Source organism: Pristiophorus japonicus, chromosome 16 (genome assembly GCF_044704955.1).
Source record: "Pristiophorus japonicus isolate sPriJap1 chromosome 16, sPriJap1.hap1, whole genome shotgun sequence".
In the NCBI taxonomy this organism is placed as follows: domain Eukaryota; kingdom Metazoa; phylum Chordata; class Chondrichthyes; family Pristiophoridae; genus Pristiophorus; species Pristiophorus japonicus.
In genome coordinates this window covers 132,553,063-132,570,335 of record NC_091992.1, presented here as the reverse complement: position 1 = coordinate 132,570,335, position 17,273 = coordinate 132,553,063, and the positions used below count along the sequence as shown (strand labels likewise).

At 42.6% G+C, this 17,273-nt stretch overlaps 1 protein-coding gene across 5 annotated transcripts in view; it reads right to left on the bottom strand.

Annotated features, from left to right (window-relative positions):
- The window catches only part of tex2 (testis expressed 2), a 194,621-nt gene that overhangs the window by 62,521 nt on the left and 114,827 nt on the right, over positions 1 to 17,273 (bottom strand). For all 5 annotated transcript variants that reach the window (XM_070857901.1, XM_070857905.1, XM_070857902.1 and 2 more), the window contains exons 3-4: positions 5,098 to 5,298; positions 2,310 to 2,655 (exon numbers count right to left, since the gene is read on the bottom strand). In XM_070857901.1, coding sequence (XP_070714002.1) covers positions 2,310 to 2,655; positions 5,098 to 5,298 — 547 coding nt within the window. The remainder of the gene's footprint in view (positions 1 to 2,309; positions 2,656 to 5,097; positions 5,299 to 17,273) is intronic.

The window sequence follows — 17,273 nt, the reverse complement described above, 5'->3', positions numbered from 1 at the left end:
TTGATTCCGGAGATGAGGGGGTTGACTTATGAGGAAAGGTTGAGTAGGTTGGGCCTCGACTCATTGGAATGCAGAAGAATGAGAGGTGATCTTATTGAAACGTATAAGATTATGAGGGGGCTTGATTAGGTGGATGCAGAGAGGATGTTTCCACTGATGGGGGAGACTAGAACTAGGGGGCATGATCTTAGAATAAGGGGCCGCCCGTTTAAAACAGAGATTCTGGACCCAAGTTTCCACATGATTTGCGCCTGATTTTTTTTTAGGAGCAACTGGTGGAGAACGGACTATCTTAGAAATCGCAATTCTCCACGTTTTTTTTTCTGCAGTTCTAGTCAGGTAGAACAGTTCTACTTTTTTCTTCAAAAGGGGGCGCGTCCGGCCACCGACGCCTGATTTCAAAGTTTCCACAGTGAAAACGTACTCCAAACTAAGTTAGAATGGAGCAAGTGAAGATTTTTGTAGAACTGAAAAAACCTGTTCTACACATTAAAAAATCAGGCGCAGGTTACAAATTAGGCGTCCAGAACGAGGTGGGGGGGGGGGGGGGGGGGGGGGAGAAGGGAAGTCATTAAATTCTACAATCAATCCTTATTTATACTTCTACAAATAAATCCAACCTGAATAAACATTTATAAGCAAAGAAAAGATTAAATAAACCATCTTCCTACCTGTGTGAAAGTGCTTCAGGCACAGAGAATGCTGCAGTCAGCCTGAGGCGCCCGTTCTTCCCACGGGGGGGGAAGAGGAGGCGCCCGTTCTTTCCCACGGGGGGGGGGGGACAGTGAGAAGGCTGCAAGTGCTGATGGCAATGTGCTTTTATTAAAAAAAATTTCAAAAATTAAACAGCTACAAAGAACTACAAAAATGGCCGAGTGCCAATGTTTTTTTCACACTGCGCGTGCGCAAACACTCCAACGCGCACGCATAGCGTTGCCGGCAGGTAAAAAACTAATTTAAATAGTACCCGCCCCCTCCCACTTACAAAATCGGCGTGAGTGTAGGCTCCGCCCCCCTGGGCGCCGCGCCAGGCAGACAAGGAGCTGCAGAACGCTCCAGAATCGCGTCTTTTTTTTTTAGGCGCCACTGTAGGCGCGAAAAACAGGCACCCAGCTCGGAGGGGCGCCCGGTTTTTATCGTGTGGAAACTTGGGCCCAAGGAGAAATTTCTTCTGAGGGTTGTAAATCTGTGGAATTCGCTGCCTCACAGCGCTGTGGAAGCAGGGACATTGAATAAATGTGTCAGAAATAGACAGTTTCTTAAACGATAAGGGGATAAAGGGTTATGGGGAGTGGGTGGGGAAGTGGAGCTGAGTCCATGATCAGATCAGCCATGATCTTATTGAATGGCGGAGCAGGCTCGAGGTGCCGTATGGCCTACTCCTGTTCCTATTTCTTATGTTCTTATTAAATTAAGGAGCATGATAAACTATGAGAAACACTGGGAGACAGCAGGGGGACAGATAGGTTAGGAGAGTAGGCAGATACATGGCAAACAGTACAACATGTTGGGACAAAGAAGAGAATTGAATCCTGAACTGTAAAATTCTCAACTGAGTGGAGAAACAGAAGTTAAAAACAGAACTGCAGGTGGAAAAAGCTAAAGGCAAATAGGATTCTGGATTTCAATTCAAGGCATTGAATACAAAAGGATAATGCCGTACAAGACGGCCACAGTTGGAATACTGCATGCAGTTTTAGATACGATATTGAAGCCTTGGGAAAGATGTAATGCAGATTTACTGAGCTGATGCCTGTTATAACAGGATATAATTGTGATGAAAAACTTGGAAACCTAAGGCTGAATTCACTGGGATAATGAAAGTTAAGCAGGAATTTAACAAAAAGGTTCAACATTCTGGAAGGGTTTCAGAGGATGAATAGTAAAAGATTATTTTCACTAATCTGTAAACTTAAAATTAGTACTAGAAGCTTAAACAGGGAGGTTAGAAGAACTGTTTTCATGCAAAACCTTATTAGAATATGGAACACATTATCTCAAGTGGCTACAGAAACCAATTTAATCACAGCATACAAGAGGGAATGAGTTTAACACTTCCAGAAAAATATCATTGGGCATGGGGAGGAAGCAGTGACTTTGGATTAGAGTAGGTCACTAACGGCAACACAGGTATAATGGGTAGAGTGGCCCACACCTGTGCTGAGATTTTCATGATTCTAAAAGGTGTGCATTGTCCAACAATTTGACTTCAATAAAACGTGTTACATCATATATATACACAACATACACATACCCATTTAAACTATCCTCACATTGTGATTTCAGTAGCATAGAAAACATTGGTTCACCTGGTAGGACACCTCCTCCTAGACTGGCTGGTCGTTTAGCATCAACTTTTGATTTTGAGGCGGAAATGAATCTCCTGAACCATTCTTCCTTTTCTCTACCAGTCCTTCCAAAAAGATATAGAACTTGGTCCTTCTGGCAAATTGGCTTTGCAGAATCTTGTGACACAGATTTCCTTGGTTCCTCAGGCGCAGTTTCAACTTTATCAGCAGGGAGCTTTTCCTCCACATTTTCCTTCTCCATCTGGGTCTTTGACATAAAGTCATCTTGTCTGGCAAGTTCAATGCAAATTGGGTACTTTTTATTCCAAACTCTTTTTCTAGCCAGACCCTTTGGAACTAAATGCACCTGTTAAAAATGAAGGTCACCTTTTTACATTGTGGTTTTCTGTTATCACAAATATATTAATATAACCATTCTATTGAAGTTTAGCAACATCAATCAAGACTTAACAAAAGGGGAAGAGAATCTCAGTCAGGAAATATTGCACAATAACCTCCCAATAAAATAAGAGTAGATTTTGACTTTTGGGGGGCTGACTAGATGGGCATGCCACTGGCCGCCCACGTCACAGGACCCGGATTTACACGTGAAAAGGGGCCTACCACTGGAAACAGGCAGGCAATTCGGGCACCCACTGGTAGGTCCCTGTGAAAGCTGCAGTAGGATAATCACGGGGTTACGGTTGCGGTAAGGCTACTGACACTATTTTGAGGTTGTTACCATCCTGTAATGCTGCATTTCAGCAGGTTAAAATACACCGTGATTTGTTTTCTCAAATGTTAGATATCTGAGCCACAGTGCAATAATACAACATGCCGTATTCGATCAGGCTGAGCTTTTCAAAGACTCCCCACTTGTTTGCTGCTGTCTTTGTTTCTCGTTTACCCTTGTATGCTCCCAGTTGATCTCCTGCGATGTTGTTCATGGGCAAAATTTGGAAAACTTGTCTTTTTCTAATTATTTCTCTGCTGCTTTTCCACTTCATAACCATCTACCCTTCTATTTTACTGCCAGAGTTCCACTCTCCTCCTTTCTCTAAGCATCTCTCTCTCACATTGTCATTGTTCTAGTTTTCTCGGTCATCAATTGTTTTACTTTCTCATTCTTTCAGAATCTCGCTCTCCACGTCTCTCACTTATTCTTATATTGATTTGCTCTCTTTCTACCTTTTACCCTTTTTAAAGGCCAGAGCAAAAGTAAGATGGCATCCAACATGTCAGAGTTGGTATCAGGGCAGGAATAGGTGTAGAACTTGAAGAAGTGTTGCAGTATGCATGAGTGAGAGAAATGGGGAACTGAGAGTTAGAAAGAAACATGAGGCTCTCTTGTCTGTATATTGCCTCTCCTCACAATGGTGTTTTTCTACTCCCATCAACAGGGCCACACTGTCCTATCTGAACAGGCTCTCCCTGTGCATCAGTTTTTCCCCACTTACAAATGAGATGTTAAACCAATGCCCGGTCTGCCCCCTCACATGGATGCAAAAGATCCTATTCAAAGAGCGGGAGAGTTCTTCCAATGTCTTGCACAACATTTATGCCTCCACCAACATCACTAAACAGATTATCTGATTATTTATCTCAATGCTGTTTGCTTTCTTCCCATCTCTCTCGGTTTCTTTTACTCCCTCAACAGCATCACTTGTCCTTCCCCACTACTGCTCCCATCTGCCCCCTTACCCAGTATCAAATGGCTTCCCTTTTTTCACTTTTAAAAGGTGGGAAGGCGGCAGAACACAGAAAAACCCTGTTTGCTATCCCTTTGGTCCCTCTCTAGTAGGTTTGTCGGCATCAGGGCAAATATACAATCTCAGAATCTAGGTATACAGTTGCATCTTAGAAATTCTTCAGATCTAAATGCCCACTATGTTCCTTATTGCTTTGCTGTGTATTTTAATTGAAAAGTTAAGTGCACGCTGACCATTTCTGAACTTCAAGAACAAGTGGTCAAACATTTTCTGATAAAATTCAATACCGCTAGACAGCAATCCAGATAAATCTACTTGTCCTCTGTGATGGGCTTTTATACATTCTCAGCTCACACAATATTTTATGATTTATGTCAAGCAGAGACTCATCTCAGGAGAAAAGAACATAGCATTTGTCCTTCACATGGTACGAGTCACTCTGTACTAAGCAGCTTTGACAAAGAACAGTGAACAAGTCGGAACAATTTTTTAAAAAGTAATAATCTACGGTTGCATTTTCACAGTGGGAGTGTTGGTATGAAGCTTCACTTTGTAAAGATAAAGTTGTAGAATTGCAGAATCTGGAGCAGAGAGATACTCTACATGTATGGCAACTGTAGCTGTGTTGAGCCCACTACTAATAAATAAACCAGCAAAAGGCTTCTATATCAATGAATTTCTTAAATCAGAAGATTACAATTCACTGCTTACAGAACCACACTAGGTATTTAAATATGAAATACGAAGTTGCCAATGTCACTCCGTGCTCAGTACAAGATGAACTGCAGCTGTAGGGCTTGAGACATCCAATGTAATCACCTATGCTCAGGCACCTGCCCAATCCCTGTGCCAATCTTTCAATCCAACAACCCAAGCGTGAAGTCCACACCTTTCACTGATCACATTTATTTTATTTTTAAAAAGTCAGTGTTAGGAACATGCTGTGTGAGTTGAGTAGTTACTGCTCATTTGAAGTATTACACTTTGTTATCTGTGTATTTACACTAGTTTGTGATTATAGCCCAGACCGTAAATGAAATAGAACAGCAACGTGACCATATTTAATTATCCTCAAATCCTCAGGTCTGCTACTCACTTACCCTACTGTCCGATAGGTCATAAATCTTCTGGCTGATGTATGTGACTTCCATCTTGGCCTCGTTGAAAGAAGCCCTCCGGGAAATATTTTTATGCGGTTTTGAAAGCCTTAGTATACTCCCTTCAAGACGAGTGAAGATAGAATGGGTCAGTGTAGCATGGTAGGTTTCAGGATCATAATTGTAAATTTCATTCATCCAGCCCTGTAGAGAAGAAAAATGTAGAATAAAAGGATTACATAGATGCAACATATTTGTACAGCAGTGACTTTGCTCATGCCCAATATTAAATGGCCAAACCACCAAAAAAACTAAACCGATTTCAAATTTGGTAAGATCTACTGTATTAGTATGTAAAGTCATTAATGGCATTATAAATCTCATTTGACCTTCCCTTTATCCTCCACAAAACAAGCTGGAACTTTAGAAATTGTTGCTCAGTAAAGAGTTCAGCCATGTCACAACAGTTCTAAAGTGCTTGCCGAACCAAATGTGGGATTGAAATGAATCCATCCTTCTTAATCCCTGCTCTGCAGGCTGCTCAAATCTTTCTCTAACCAACCAGGCAGCATAGTCAATCCCAAAGCCTTCACAAATGACCAATGTTGCATCATGATCATGATCATGATGACAGATATATTTATTTCTCCAGACAGAACACTTTTGTGCTTCAGATAACAAAATGTAACCAGGGGCAAGTGAAAAAATTGTAATCCTAAAACTCAATCAACATTTGGGTTTGGGAATGTTCCTGAATGGCAACACCGCAAAATGCTATCAACTAGAAATTCCCACCTGTTTTTCATTACCAACAATTAAAACAATGTCATTTATATTCAAGTAAAATTATTTGGATGGTGCTGTAAATCAGCAATGCTCATTTTGTAAATCCTGTGGTGATCTGGATAGATTAACTTGTATATCCAGAGATTATTCATTTCCCTCCAGTCCACTTCTCTGATTTAGGCATTTAATTTACTACAGTGCAAAAACAAATGTTTGCAGATATATCTGACATAAATGGGTCTTCTGCATTCGATGGCCATGTTGTGGAACTCCTCTCCTAGAGGCAGCAGTATGATCACTGTGCAGCAAATACAAAACAACCATTAGGGTCTTTGACCTGTGCGGCAAACCATTAGATGTTCCACTACTGACATCTATAATCATCTCTCTTCAATTAAACATGGCAACATAATTTGTTAATGAGGCTCTGACATAGCCAGGAGAGACAAGTACTTTAGCAACATTATACAAAGCTTGAGAGTTTTTTTGTGTGCTTTACTTATGGTCCCAGCCAGAACCCATGGCAAAGTTGGCTAAACTTATTGGGTTCAATTTTGACCCACCCCTTTTTTCGGCGCACTTACCAGAGATGCGCCGCTTTTCTCCGTTCACAAGTGCGCTGAAAAAATTCCTCCCCAACTTGGCCGCTGTCCGGCCTCTCCCCGGTTGTCGCGCAGCGTGGCCAGTCGAGTCGGGGGCGGAGCCAGCGTCCTGCGCTGAAAACAGTGCCGGGACATCTGCACATGCGCATTGGAGTCGGGTTGCGATGTCGGCGCATGCGCAGTAGCGCTGAAATTTGGCAATCGGCCATTTTTAAAGGCTTACGTAGCTGCTTGTGTTTTGCTGTTTACTTGCTGCAGCCCATCCGATGATTTTGCTTCTTGCAGCCGCTGTGTGCGCTCCGATGTCGGCAGTTCAATCACTACCGCCCCCAGCCTTGGCCGAGTGGCCTCCCGGTGCGTTGTCACACACCTATCCCAGGCCGAGTGGCCTCCCGCACCGGCCGGCCCGCTGCCTTCCCGGCCGAGTTTTCAGATGAAGGTAGGACTTACTTCTATTTTTTATTTGTTATTGAATGCTTATTACTTTTTCTGCTTTGTTTAGTGCTTTGCAAGTCTTGGTGCTTTAGGTGCAGGTCTTCATCGCTTCCCTTCCCGCCCCTATCACAGGCCGAATGGCCTCCGATGTACCTACCTGGCTGATTTCTTAATTCTTTGCAAGGGTTTTCTGAAGTGGCCACATATGCTGGCCGAAGTAGATTTGGAGTAACTATTAGCTGGTTAAAGTGGCCTAAATGGCCAAAACTGGCGTAGGTGACTGGTAACACCCCCTTTTGAGAAAAAAACTAAACTAAAAAAATCGTAACTAACTCACTTACACTGGCGCAAATTGAATGTGCAAAATGGGGATTTTTAAAATAGGCCAGAAAAATAATGTTACTCCAAAAAGAAAACGGAGCAACTCCTGGCCAAAATTGAGCTCATTAAGTAGAGGCAAAGAATTTTAAATACTGGCCATGCTGAAATTTTAACAAAATCTCTTTGCAGTTTGCAATTCAACATATTACAATCACATGCAAAATAAAGTTATCAATCTCATGACTCAGAAGGATCAGCTTGCTTCCTCAGAAAACTTTTGATAATCATCTTTTGCAAGAAAAGTCGCAATGTATCAGCGTGATACCTACGACAGTTTGCATAAGATTCAAACCAATTTTATTACTTTTATAGCACAGAACCTATACTACTAATCATCTTATTGAAGTATAAATCGATGTAGTGTTTGACTACCCCAAGGCTCTACCTTCTATTTATTGAGGTCATATTACTGCTTCCCAAAAGGCTTGGAACATATCTGAAGCAAGAACAAAATCTCGTAAGAAATAAATCACAGGCTGAGTTATTTATTATTTATTCAAGTGCTTTTTTTGCTCATATGAACCATATTGCCTAGGGGTTTGTTTTATATGAAATTGAACAAAATATTTTAAGAATGTAACAGTAGAGACATTTATGTTTATGGTCATTGTTACAATCCAGGCTTCCTCTCAAAATTTTTAACATATGCTCATAGAAAAAAGGCAGCTTCGACAAGCATACCTGGTCTCCCATGAACTGAAGTTTGCACCCTTCTGGTGGTGTAAATGGAATAGATCCCAGAGCACTAACAACCTTTTTACCAAGGGATTGCATGCAGATACCAGAAGCAGGCTTCCACACCCTCCTGTCGATGGGGAAGCCGGTAAATATTACATATGCTCCTGCTAAAATTGAGATTTTTTTTTTTTTTAAAAAGTACAATAATTACACAGAAGAATACAGTGAAACCAGCAGTGCAGTACTTGACTTAAATAAACAGTTTGAAAACAGTAGAAAAATCTTTGTTGTTTTCAGTCACTTTTGACTGGGTCTCTAATGAATCACTACATGGAGGATGACTTCACGGAGTCCCTCTTGGCCACCTTGCAAGAAATAAACATTGCAAAGCAGGGAACTAAATTACAGGGAAATCTCAAGGGACTTGTACAAATTTTTGGAATTCTAAAGACAGCTTTCATATCCCAAGATCAAACTGATTCTTCTCAATACTTTGGCATCTAAAATATTAACCATTTCTAGTTGTTGCATACTCATGAATGTATAAACAATGATAAGCACAAGTATTCACTATTACAGGTAATGAACTTTGGCAGCTTTCCCTAATCTGCAAATTTGCATATATTAACAACTTGAAAGAGTCAAACCCATACATCAGGTAGGTAATCATCTGGGCCAATTCACTTCTGAATACAGGCATTATTCAAACAAAGGAAACTAAAACAAACAATTCTCACTGAAATACAGCTGATAGAGTTTTATGTATTTGCTACCCCATAAAGACAAAACCTGTGTCTCAGTTAAAGCCAAGTGAAGCCCATTTTAATCTAAAGTCATCTTCCATTGTAGGCGGTCCCTCGTATCGAGGATGACTTGCTTCCACGCCAAAAGGGGATGAATTCACAGGCGTTTCAATGAAGGACCTAATATTCCAGGTCCTGAACGACATGTTGAAGGGTGGAAGATGCCTGTGCGTGGATTTTTTTTAACGTGTGGTGGTCGTTGCACACCAGCCACCACACGGGCTTGACGGAGTTAGGTCTTGGTCCAGTAGCAAGACGACTAGAGACGACTAGAGACGAGCTCTGCAGCACGGACCTAGTGCGCACACATATCACAGTGTGGGCTGACTATGCTCTCCCTGGGTCCTCGCCTCTTCTGGGCCCCGAACTCATGCCTCTCTTGGGCCCTGATCACATTGCTCTACAGTTTCTCGATGTGTTAGAATACATAAATTTTCTTAGGCCTGACAGCTCTGCTTTCATCTTGAGAGAATATAGAAACACAGAAAATAGGTACAGGAGTAGGCCATTCGGCCCTTCGAGCCTGCACCACCATTCAACAAGATCATGGCGGATCATTCTCCTCAGTACCCCTTTCCTGCTTTCTCTCCATACTGTTTGATCCCTTTAGCCGTAAGGGTCATATCTAAGTCCCTCTTTAATATATCCAATGAATTGGCATCAACATCTGCGGTAGGGAATTCCACAGGTTAACAACTCTGAGTGAAGAAGTTTCTCCTCATCTCATTCCTAAATGGTTTACCCCTTATCCTTAAACTATGTCCCCTGGTTCTGGACTTCCCCAACATCAGGAACATTCTTCCTGCATCTAACCTGTCCAGTCCCGTCATAATTTTATATGTTTCTATGAGATCCCCTCTCATCCTTCTAAACTCCAGTGAATACAGGCCCAGTCGATCCAGTCTCTCCTCATATGTCAGTCCTACCATCCCGGGAATCAGTCTGGTGAACCTTCACTGCAGTCCCTCAATAGCAAGAACATCCTTCCTCAGATTAGGAGACCAAAACTGAACACAATATTCTAGGTGAGGTTTCACTAGGGCCCTGTACAACTGCAGTAAGACCTCTCTGCTTGTTGTAGGGCACTTTCAAAGGCAAAGGCACCTGCTGAATATATGTATGCATGCATGTATGTGTAAAATGGAAGCCAGATACATAATGGCTGCCAGGGATTCCACAAAGCACGAGGGTAATTCAGTTAACAGTTAGCTTGACTACATTTTTGGGTAGATGATGACACTGCAGTTCCGTGTAAAGGAACACTGGAAAGGGCGAGCTCAGCAGAACGTCCTTAATCAACAAACCACAGACAAGATGTCCGAGCAGAATACTGAACAAAGAAATTTCTGTGACTGTGTAAGGCTAAGGAGGTTAGGCGCAAGCAGAACCCAAGGACAGTAGAGATAAGGGGGTCTGGAGAATATCACGAGGCTATGAATAAGCCCCAGCTAAAACAAGAGATGATCACACAGTCCCCTGGTGCCCAATTGCATTGGCCCAGTGGAATCGATTTGTAATCGTTATGATTGGATTGTATCCAGCCGACATGGGCTGAGTAATTGTAATGAACTATTGTAAAACATATAAATATCGATGAATTTCTTTGTTCGGTGGAGTGGAGTGCCTGAAGTTGGACCAGAGGCTTTCTCCCCGCCGGAGTAATAAAGGCCGTTTTGATGTTGGAACCGACCCAGAGTGTCGAGTGATTCATCCGGGAAAACATTTGCGCTAACACTGCTCCTATACTCAAATTCACCTGAATCTGACTGCAAGGGTCCTACGTTTGTTTTCACTAATCTTTTTCTCTTCACATATAGAAGCTTTTGCAGTCAGTTTTTATGTTCCCAGCAAGTTTCCTCTCGTACTCTATTTTCCCCCTCCTAATTAAACCCTTTGTTCTCCTCTGCTGTATTACAAAATTATCCCATTCCTCAGGTTTGCTGCTTTTTCTGGCCAATTTATATGCCTCTTTCTTGGATTTAACACGATCCTTAATTTCCCTTGTTAGCCACGGTTGAGCCACCTTCCTCGTTTTATTTTTACTCCAGACAGTGATGTACAATTAGAAACATAGATAGAAACATAGAAAATAGGTGGAGTAGGCCATTCGGCCCTTCTAGCCTGCACCGCCATTCAATGAGTTCATGGCTGAACATGCAACTTCAGTACCCCATTCCTGCTTTCTCGCCATACCCCTTGACCCCCCCCTAGTAGTAAGGACTACATCTAACTCCTTTGAATATATTTAGTGAACTGGCCTCAAGAACTTTGTGGTAGAGAATTCCACAGGTTCACCACTCTCTGGGTGAAGAAGTTTCTCCTCATCTTGGTCCTAAATGGCTTACCCCTTATCCTTAGACTGTGACCCCTGGTTCTGGACTTCCCCAACATTGAGAACATTCTTCCTGCATCTAACCTGTCTAAACCCATCAGAATTTTAAACGTTTCTATGAGATCCCCTCTCATTCTTCTGAACTCCAGTGAATACAAGCCCAGTTGATCCAGTCTTTCTTGATATGTCAGTCCCGCCATCCCGAGAATCAGTCTGGTGAACCTTCGCTGCACTCCCTCAATAGCAAGAATGTCCTTCCTCAAGTTAGGAGACCAAAACTGTACACAACACTCCAGGTGTGGCCTCACCAAGGCCCTGTACAACTGTAGTAACACCTCCCTGCCCCTGTACTCAAATCCCCTCGCTATGAAGGCCAACATGCCATTTGCTTTCTTAACCGCCTGCTGTACCTGCATGCCAACCTTCAATGACTGATGTACCATGACACCCAGGTCTCATTGCACCTCCCCTTTTCCTAATCTGTCACCATTCAGATAATAGTCTGTCTCTCTGTTTTTACCACCAAAGTGGATAACCTCACATTTATCCACATTATACTTCATCTGCCATGCATTTGCCCACTCACCAAACCTATCCAAGTCACTCTGCAGCCTCATAGCAACCTCCTCGCAGCTCACACTGCCACCCAACTTAGTGTCATCCGCAAATTTGGAGATACTACATTTAATCCCCTCGTCTAAATCATTAATGTATAATGTAAACAGCTGGGGCCCCAGCACAGAACCTTGCGGTATCCCACTAGTCACTGCCTGCCATTCTGAAAAGTACCCATTTACTCCTACTCTTTGCTTCCTGTCTGCCAACCAGTTCTCAATCCACGTCAGCACACTACCCCCAATCCCATGTGCTTTAACTTTGCACATTAACTTTGCACATTAATCTCTTGTGTGGGACCTTGTCGAAAGCCTTCTGAAAGTCCAAATACACCACATCAACGGGTTCTCCCTTGTCCACTCTACTGGAAACATCTCAAAAAATTCCAGAAGATTTGTCAAGCATGATTTCCCCTTCACAAATCCATGCTGACTTGGACCAATCATGTCACCTCTTTCCAAATGCGCTGCTATGACATCCTTAATAATTGATTCCATCATTTTACCCACTACCGATGTCAGGCTGACCGGTCTATAATTCCCTGTTTTCTCTCTCCCTCCTTTTTTAAAAAGTGGGGTTACATTGGCTACCCTCCACTCCATAGGAACTGATCCAGAGTCCATGGAATGTTGGAAAATGACTGTCAATGAATCCACTATTTCCAAGGCCACCTCCTGAAGTACTCTGGGATGCAGTCCATCAGCCCCTGTGGATTTATCGGCCTTCAAGCCCATCAATTTCCCCAACACAATTTCCCGACTAATAAGGATTTCCCTCAGTTCCTCCTTCTTACTAGACCCTTTGACCCCTTTTATATCCGGAAGGTTGTTTGTGTTCTCCTTAGTGAATACCGAACCAAAATACTTGTTCAATTGGTCCGCCATTTCTTTGTTCCCCGTTATGACTTCCCCTGATTCTGACTGCAGGGGACCTACGTTTGTCTTTACTAACCTTTTTCTCTTTACATACCTGTCGAAGCTTTTGCAGTCCGTCTTAATGTTCCCTGCAAGCTTCCTCTCGTACTCTATTTTCCCTGCCCTAATCAAACCCTTTGTCCTCCTCTGCTGAGTTCTAAATTTCTCCCGGTCCCCGGGTTCGCTGCTATTTCTGGCCAATTTGTATGCCACTTCCTTGGCTTTAATACTATCCCTGATTTCCCTTGATAGCCACGGTTGAGCCACCTTCCTTTTTTTATTTTTACGCCAGACAGGAATGTACAATTGTTGTAATTCATCCATGCGGTCTCTAAATGTCTGCTATTGCCCATCCACAGTCAACCCCTTAAGTATCATTCGCCAATCTAACCTAGCCAATTCACGCCTCATACCTTCAAAGTTACCCTTCTTTAAGTTCTGGACCATGGTCTCTGAATTAACTGTTTCATTCTCCATCCTAATGCAGAATTCCACCATATTATGGTCACTCTTCCCCAAAGGGCCTCGCACAACGAGATTGCTAATTAATCCTCTCTCATTACACAACACCCAGTCTAAGATGGCCGCCCCCCCCCCCGAGTCGGTTCCTCAACATATTGGTCGAGAAAACCATCCCTTATGCACTCCAGGAAATCCTCCTCCACCGTATTGTTTCCAGTTTGGTTAGCCCAATCTATATGCATATTAAATTCACCCATGATAACTGCTGCACCTTTATTGCATGCACCCCTAATTTCCTGTTTGATGCCCTCCCCAACATCACTACTACTGTTTGGAGTTCTGTACACAACTCCCACTAGCGTTTTCTGCCCTTTGGTATTCCGTAGTTCCATCCATACCGATTCCACATGATCCAAGCTAATGTCTTTCCTTACAATTGCATTAATTTCCTCTTTAACCAGCAACGTCACCCCGCCTCCTTTTTCTTTCTGTCTATCCTTCCTAAATGTTGAATACCCTTGGATGTTGAGTTCCCATCCTTGGTCACCCTGGAGCCATGTCTCCGTGATGCCAACCACATCGTATCCGTTAACTGCTATCTGCGCAGTTAATTCGTCCGCCTTATTCCGAATACTCCTTGCATTGAGGCAGAGCATTCAGGCTTGCTTTTTTTAAACACACTTTGACCCTTTAGAATTTTGCTGTAAAGTGGCCCTTTTTGTTTTTTGCCTTGGGTTTCTCTGCCCTCCACTTTTACTCTTCTCCTTTCTGTCTTTTGCTTCTGTCTCCATTTTGTTTCCCTCTGTCTCCCTGCATTAGTTCCCATCCCCCTGCCATATTAGTTTAACTCCTCCCCAACAGCTCTAGCAAATACTCCCCCTCGGACATTGGTTCCGGTCCTGCCCCAGGTGCAGATCATCCGGTTTGTACTGGTCCCACCTCCCCCAGAACCTGTTCCAATGCCCCAGGAATTTGAATCCCTCCCTGCTGCACCATTGCTCAAGCCACGTATTCATCCGAGCTATCCTGCGATTCCTACTCTGCCTAGCACGTGGTACTGGTAGCAATCCTGAGATTACTACTTTTGAGGTCCTACTTTTTAATTTAACTCCTAGCTCCCTAAATTCGTCTCGTAGGACCTCATCCCGTTTTTTTACCTATGTCATTGGTACCGATATGTACCACGACAACTGGCTGTTCACCCTCCCTCTTCAAAATGTCCTGCACCGAGACATCCTTGACCCTTGCACCAGGGAGGCAACATACCATCCTTGAGTCTCGGTTGCGGCCGCAGAAATGTCTATCTATTCCCCTTACAATAGAATCCCCTACCACTATAGCTCTCCCACTCTTTTTCCTGCCCTCCTGTGCAGCAGAGCCACCCACGGTGCCATGAACTTGGCTGCTGCTGCTCTCCCCTGATGAGTCATCCCCCTCAACAGTACCCAAAGCAGTGTATCTGTTTTGCAGGGAGATGACCGCAGGGGACCCCTGCACTACCTTCCTTCCACTGCTCTTCCTGTTGGTCACCCATCCCCAATCTGGCTGTGTACCTTTTACCTGTGGTGTGACCAACTCACTAAACATGCTATTCACGAAGTATTGTCACAAACATCTGTTCTTGATGAAATCCTACATTATAAAAATTAGCACATAGTTTACAAACATTAAGCACACCATCAGGTGGCGTGTATAAAACTTACATGAAGGTGTACAGCAGATTTTGAAAACGTCACTAACATTATTTTTATGTTTGGCAATCCTTTTAGCAGGGTTAACAATACTGGTCAAATTAAGCTTTTACATTATTTACTTCCAACTGATTTCCAAAGGACTTAAATACACCAAAGTTTGAAAAATCCAGCAATCGGGTATTTGTTAAAATGAATCTTCCCACATTAAATTAAGTGAAACTGAAAGTTACTAGTTATTGTACTGCACAAAATCTCCCATGAGAAAAAAAATTACAGCATTAATAGTGAAGTGGTTTACACTACAACTTAATGTAATATGTGGCATTTGCAAGATCCAACATTAAAAAGAATATTGGAAGAATGAAGGGAAGAATTTATCATAGGCAGTCCCTCAAAATCGAGGAAGACTTACTTCCACTGAATTTTCAGGTGAGTGAACAGTCCAATACGGGAATTGCAGTCTCTGTCATGGGTGGGACAGACAGTGGTTGAGGAAAGGGGTGGGTGGGGGTGTTTGGTTTGCCTCACACTCCTTCCGCTGCCTGCGCTTGTTTTCTGCATGCTCTCGGTGACGAGACTAGAGGTGCCCAGCGCCTTCCCGGATGCACTTAGAGCGGTCTTTGGCCAGGGATTCCCAGGTGTCGGTGGGGATGTTGCATTTTATCAAGGAGGCTGGGGCTCGCTTGCCGTGTAGGAGTTCAGAGTAGAGCGCTTGCTTTGGGAGTCTCGTGTCGGGCATGCGGACGATGTGGCCTGCCCAATGGAGCTGGTCAAGTGTGGTCAGCGCTTCGATGCTGGGGATGTTGGCCTGATCGAGAACAGACGTGGTGCGTCTATCCTCGCAGGGGATTTGCAGGATCTTGCAGAGACAGTGTTAATGGCATTTCTCCAGCGATTTGAGGTGTCTGCTGTATATGGCCTATATCTCTGAGCCATACAAGAGGGCGGGTATCACTACAGCCCTGTAGACCATAAGCTTGGTGCCAGATTTGAGGTCCTGGTCTTCAAACACTCTTCCTCGGGCACAATTTAAAGGAACTATAGGAAATTTTGGCTATGGGTTGTCAAACAAATAGTTCAGTGGTGGCAAATATGCACTTCAGGCAATGAAAACTAAAAAGACTGGGACATCAAAGTGATCAAATGGTAGTACTAAAGATCAGAGACATCATTCTACTAAGTAGAAAACAAAAATCAAATATAATAAACTTAGTTTTAAAAAAAAACATGACATAGGTTTGGCTTAGACCGCAACTAGCAAATGTTTATAATCTGCTACACAAGACTGACTGTGTTTTAACATGAGTAATTAAGAAAAAGTGGCAAGAGCAATTCTAGCTAAGAATAAAAGTTTTAATGAAAGTAATCCTGTCAAAATGGAAGAGTCATTGAATCTACATGGGCAGAAATTTAGACTGGAGTTCATGAGGCAAAAAAAGCAATATTGGGCCCCGAAGAGGCACAAGAGTTCAGTATAGTTAACTGATCCTTTGGCGCTTAGCAATGCCAGTAAAAGGCAGAAAACAGAAGCACCTTAAAATTACAAGATTTGTTCACAAAAACAAAGAATGAATGAAAATTTGGCTAAACAATCAACGTGCCACTCTCGAGCTGACTTTTTAAACTGAACAGCAGAATTTCTAGATAGCAAGTGCATTGACAAGACAATTGTGTTTCTGGCCTAAATTCCAGCAAAAAATGGAAAAATACCCCCAAAAGGAGACAACAGGTGAAGAACATAGGTAGCATTGGCATCATTTGTGTAATAACCAATTTAAACTTTGAATAATAAACGCTTGAAATTTGTACTGCTGAAATTGGGCATGTGACACATGATTTGGAAAAAAAATGTTTCAGTTCCTGCTAGTCTTTGAGGTAGAAATAGTTACGGTATCTGGGAAATTGGAGTTGAGGCTATCCACAATCTATGCAATAGTTAGAAGATTGAACAGTTCCTGAGGGTGTGGGGGAAAACAATACAGCGTAGTGACACCAATTTTCAAAATGGAGGACAATGAGAAATTAGCATAGAGTATCACTAATAAAGTTTTCAGGACAAAGAACACAATTAGTGAATTATCAAAAGTCTATGAAAGTAATCAATCTATAACTATAACTATAACTAACAGCTCCATTCTTTAAATGCAGTTATGCAGGAACAATTGGTCCTTGGTACAATTTGGTCATGAAACAACTTCAATAAAATCAAATTTACATCATATTCCATTTAAATTAGTTGCGTTTCTTGCTTTAATCTTTCCAAAAAATGGAATATATTGGCCCAACAGGCATTTGATGTTTTGAATAGAACTGAACTGAAAAGTACACATCTATGAAGTGGGGCAGCAAATGAATAAAGAAGAAACAGAAGCAAAAAGGGGAGACTAAGAGCAAGGCCAAAGTATCCTAAATAATACAAAATGCTAAAGAGCTGGGATCTCATTGAAGAGGCAAGAAGCAGGGGTTGCTGATAGAGA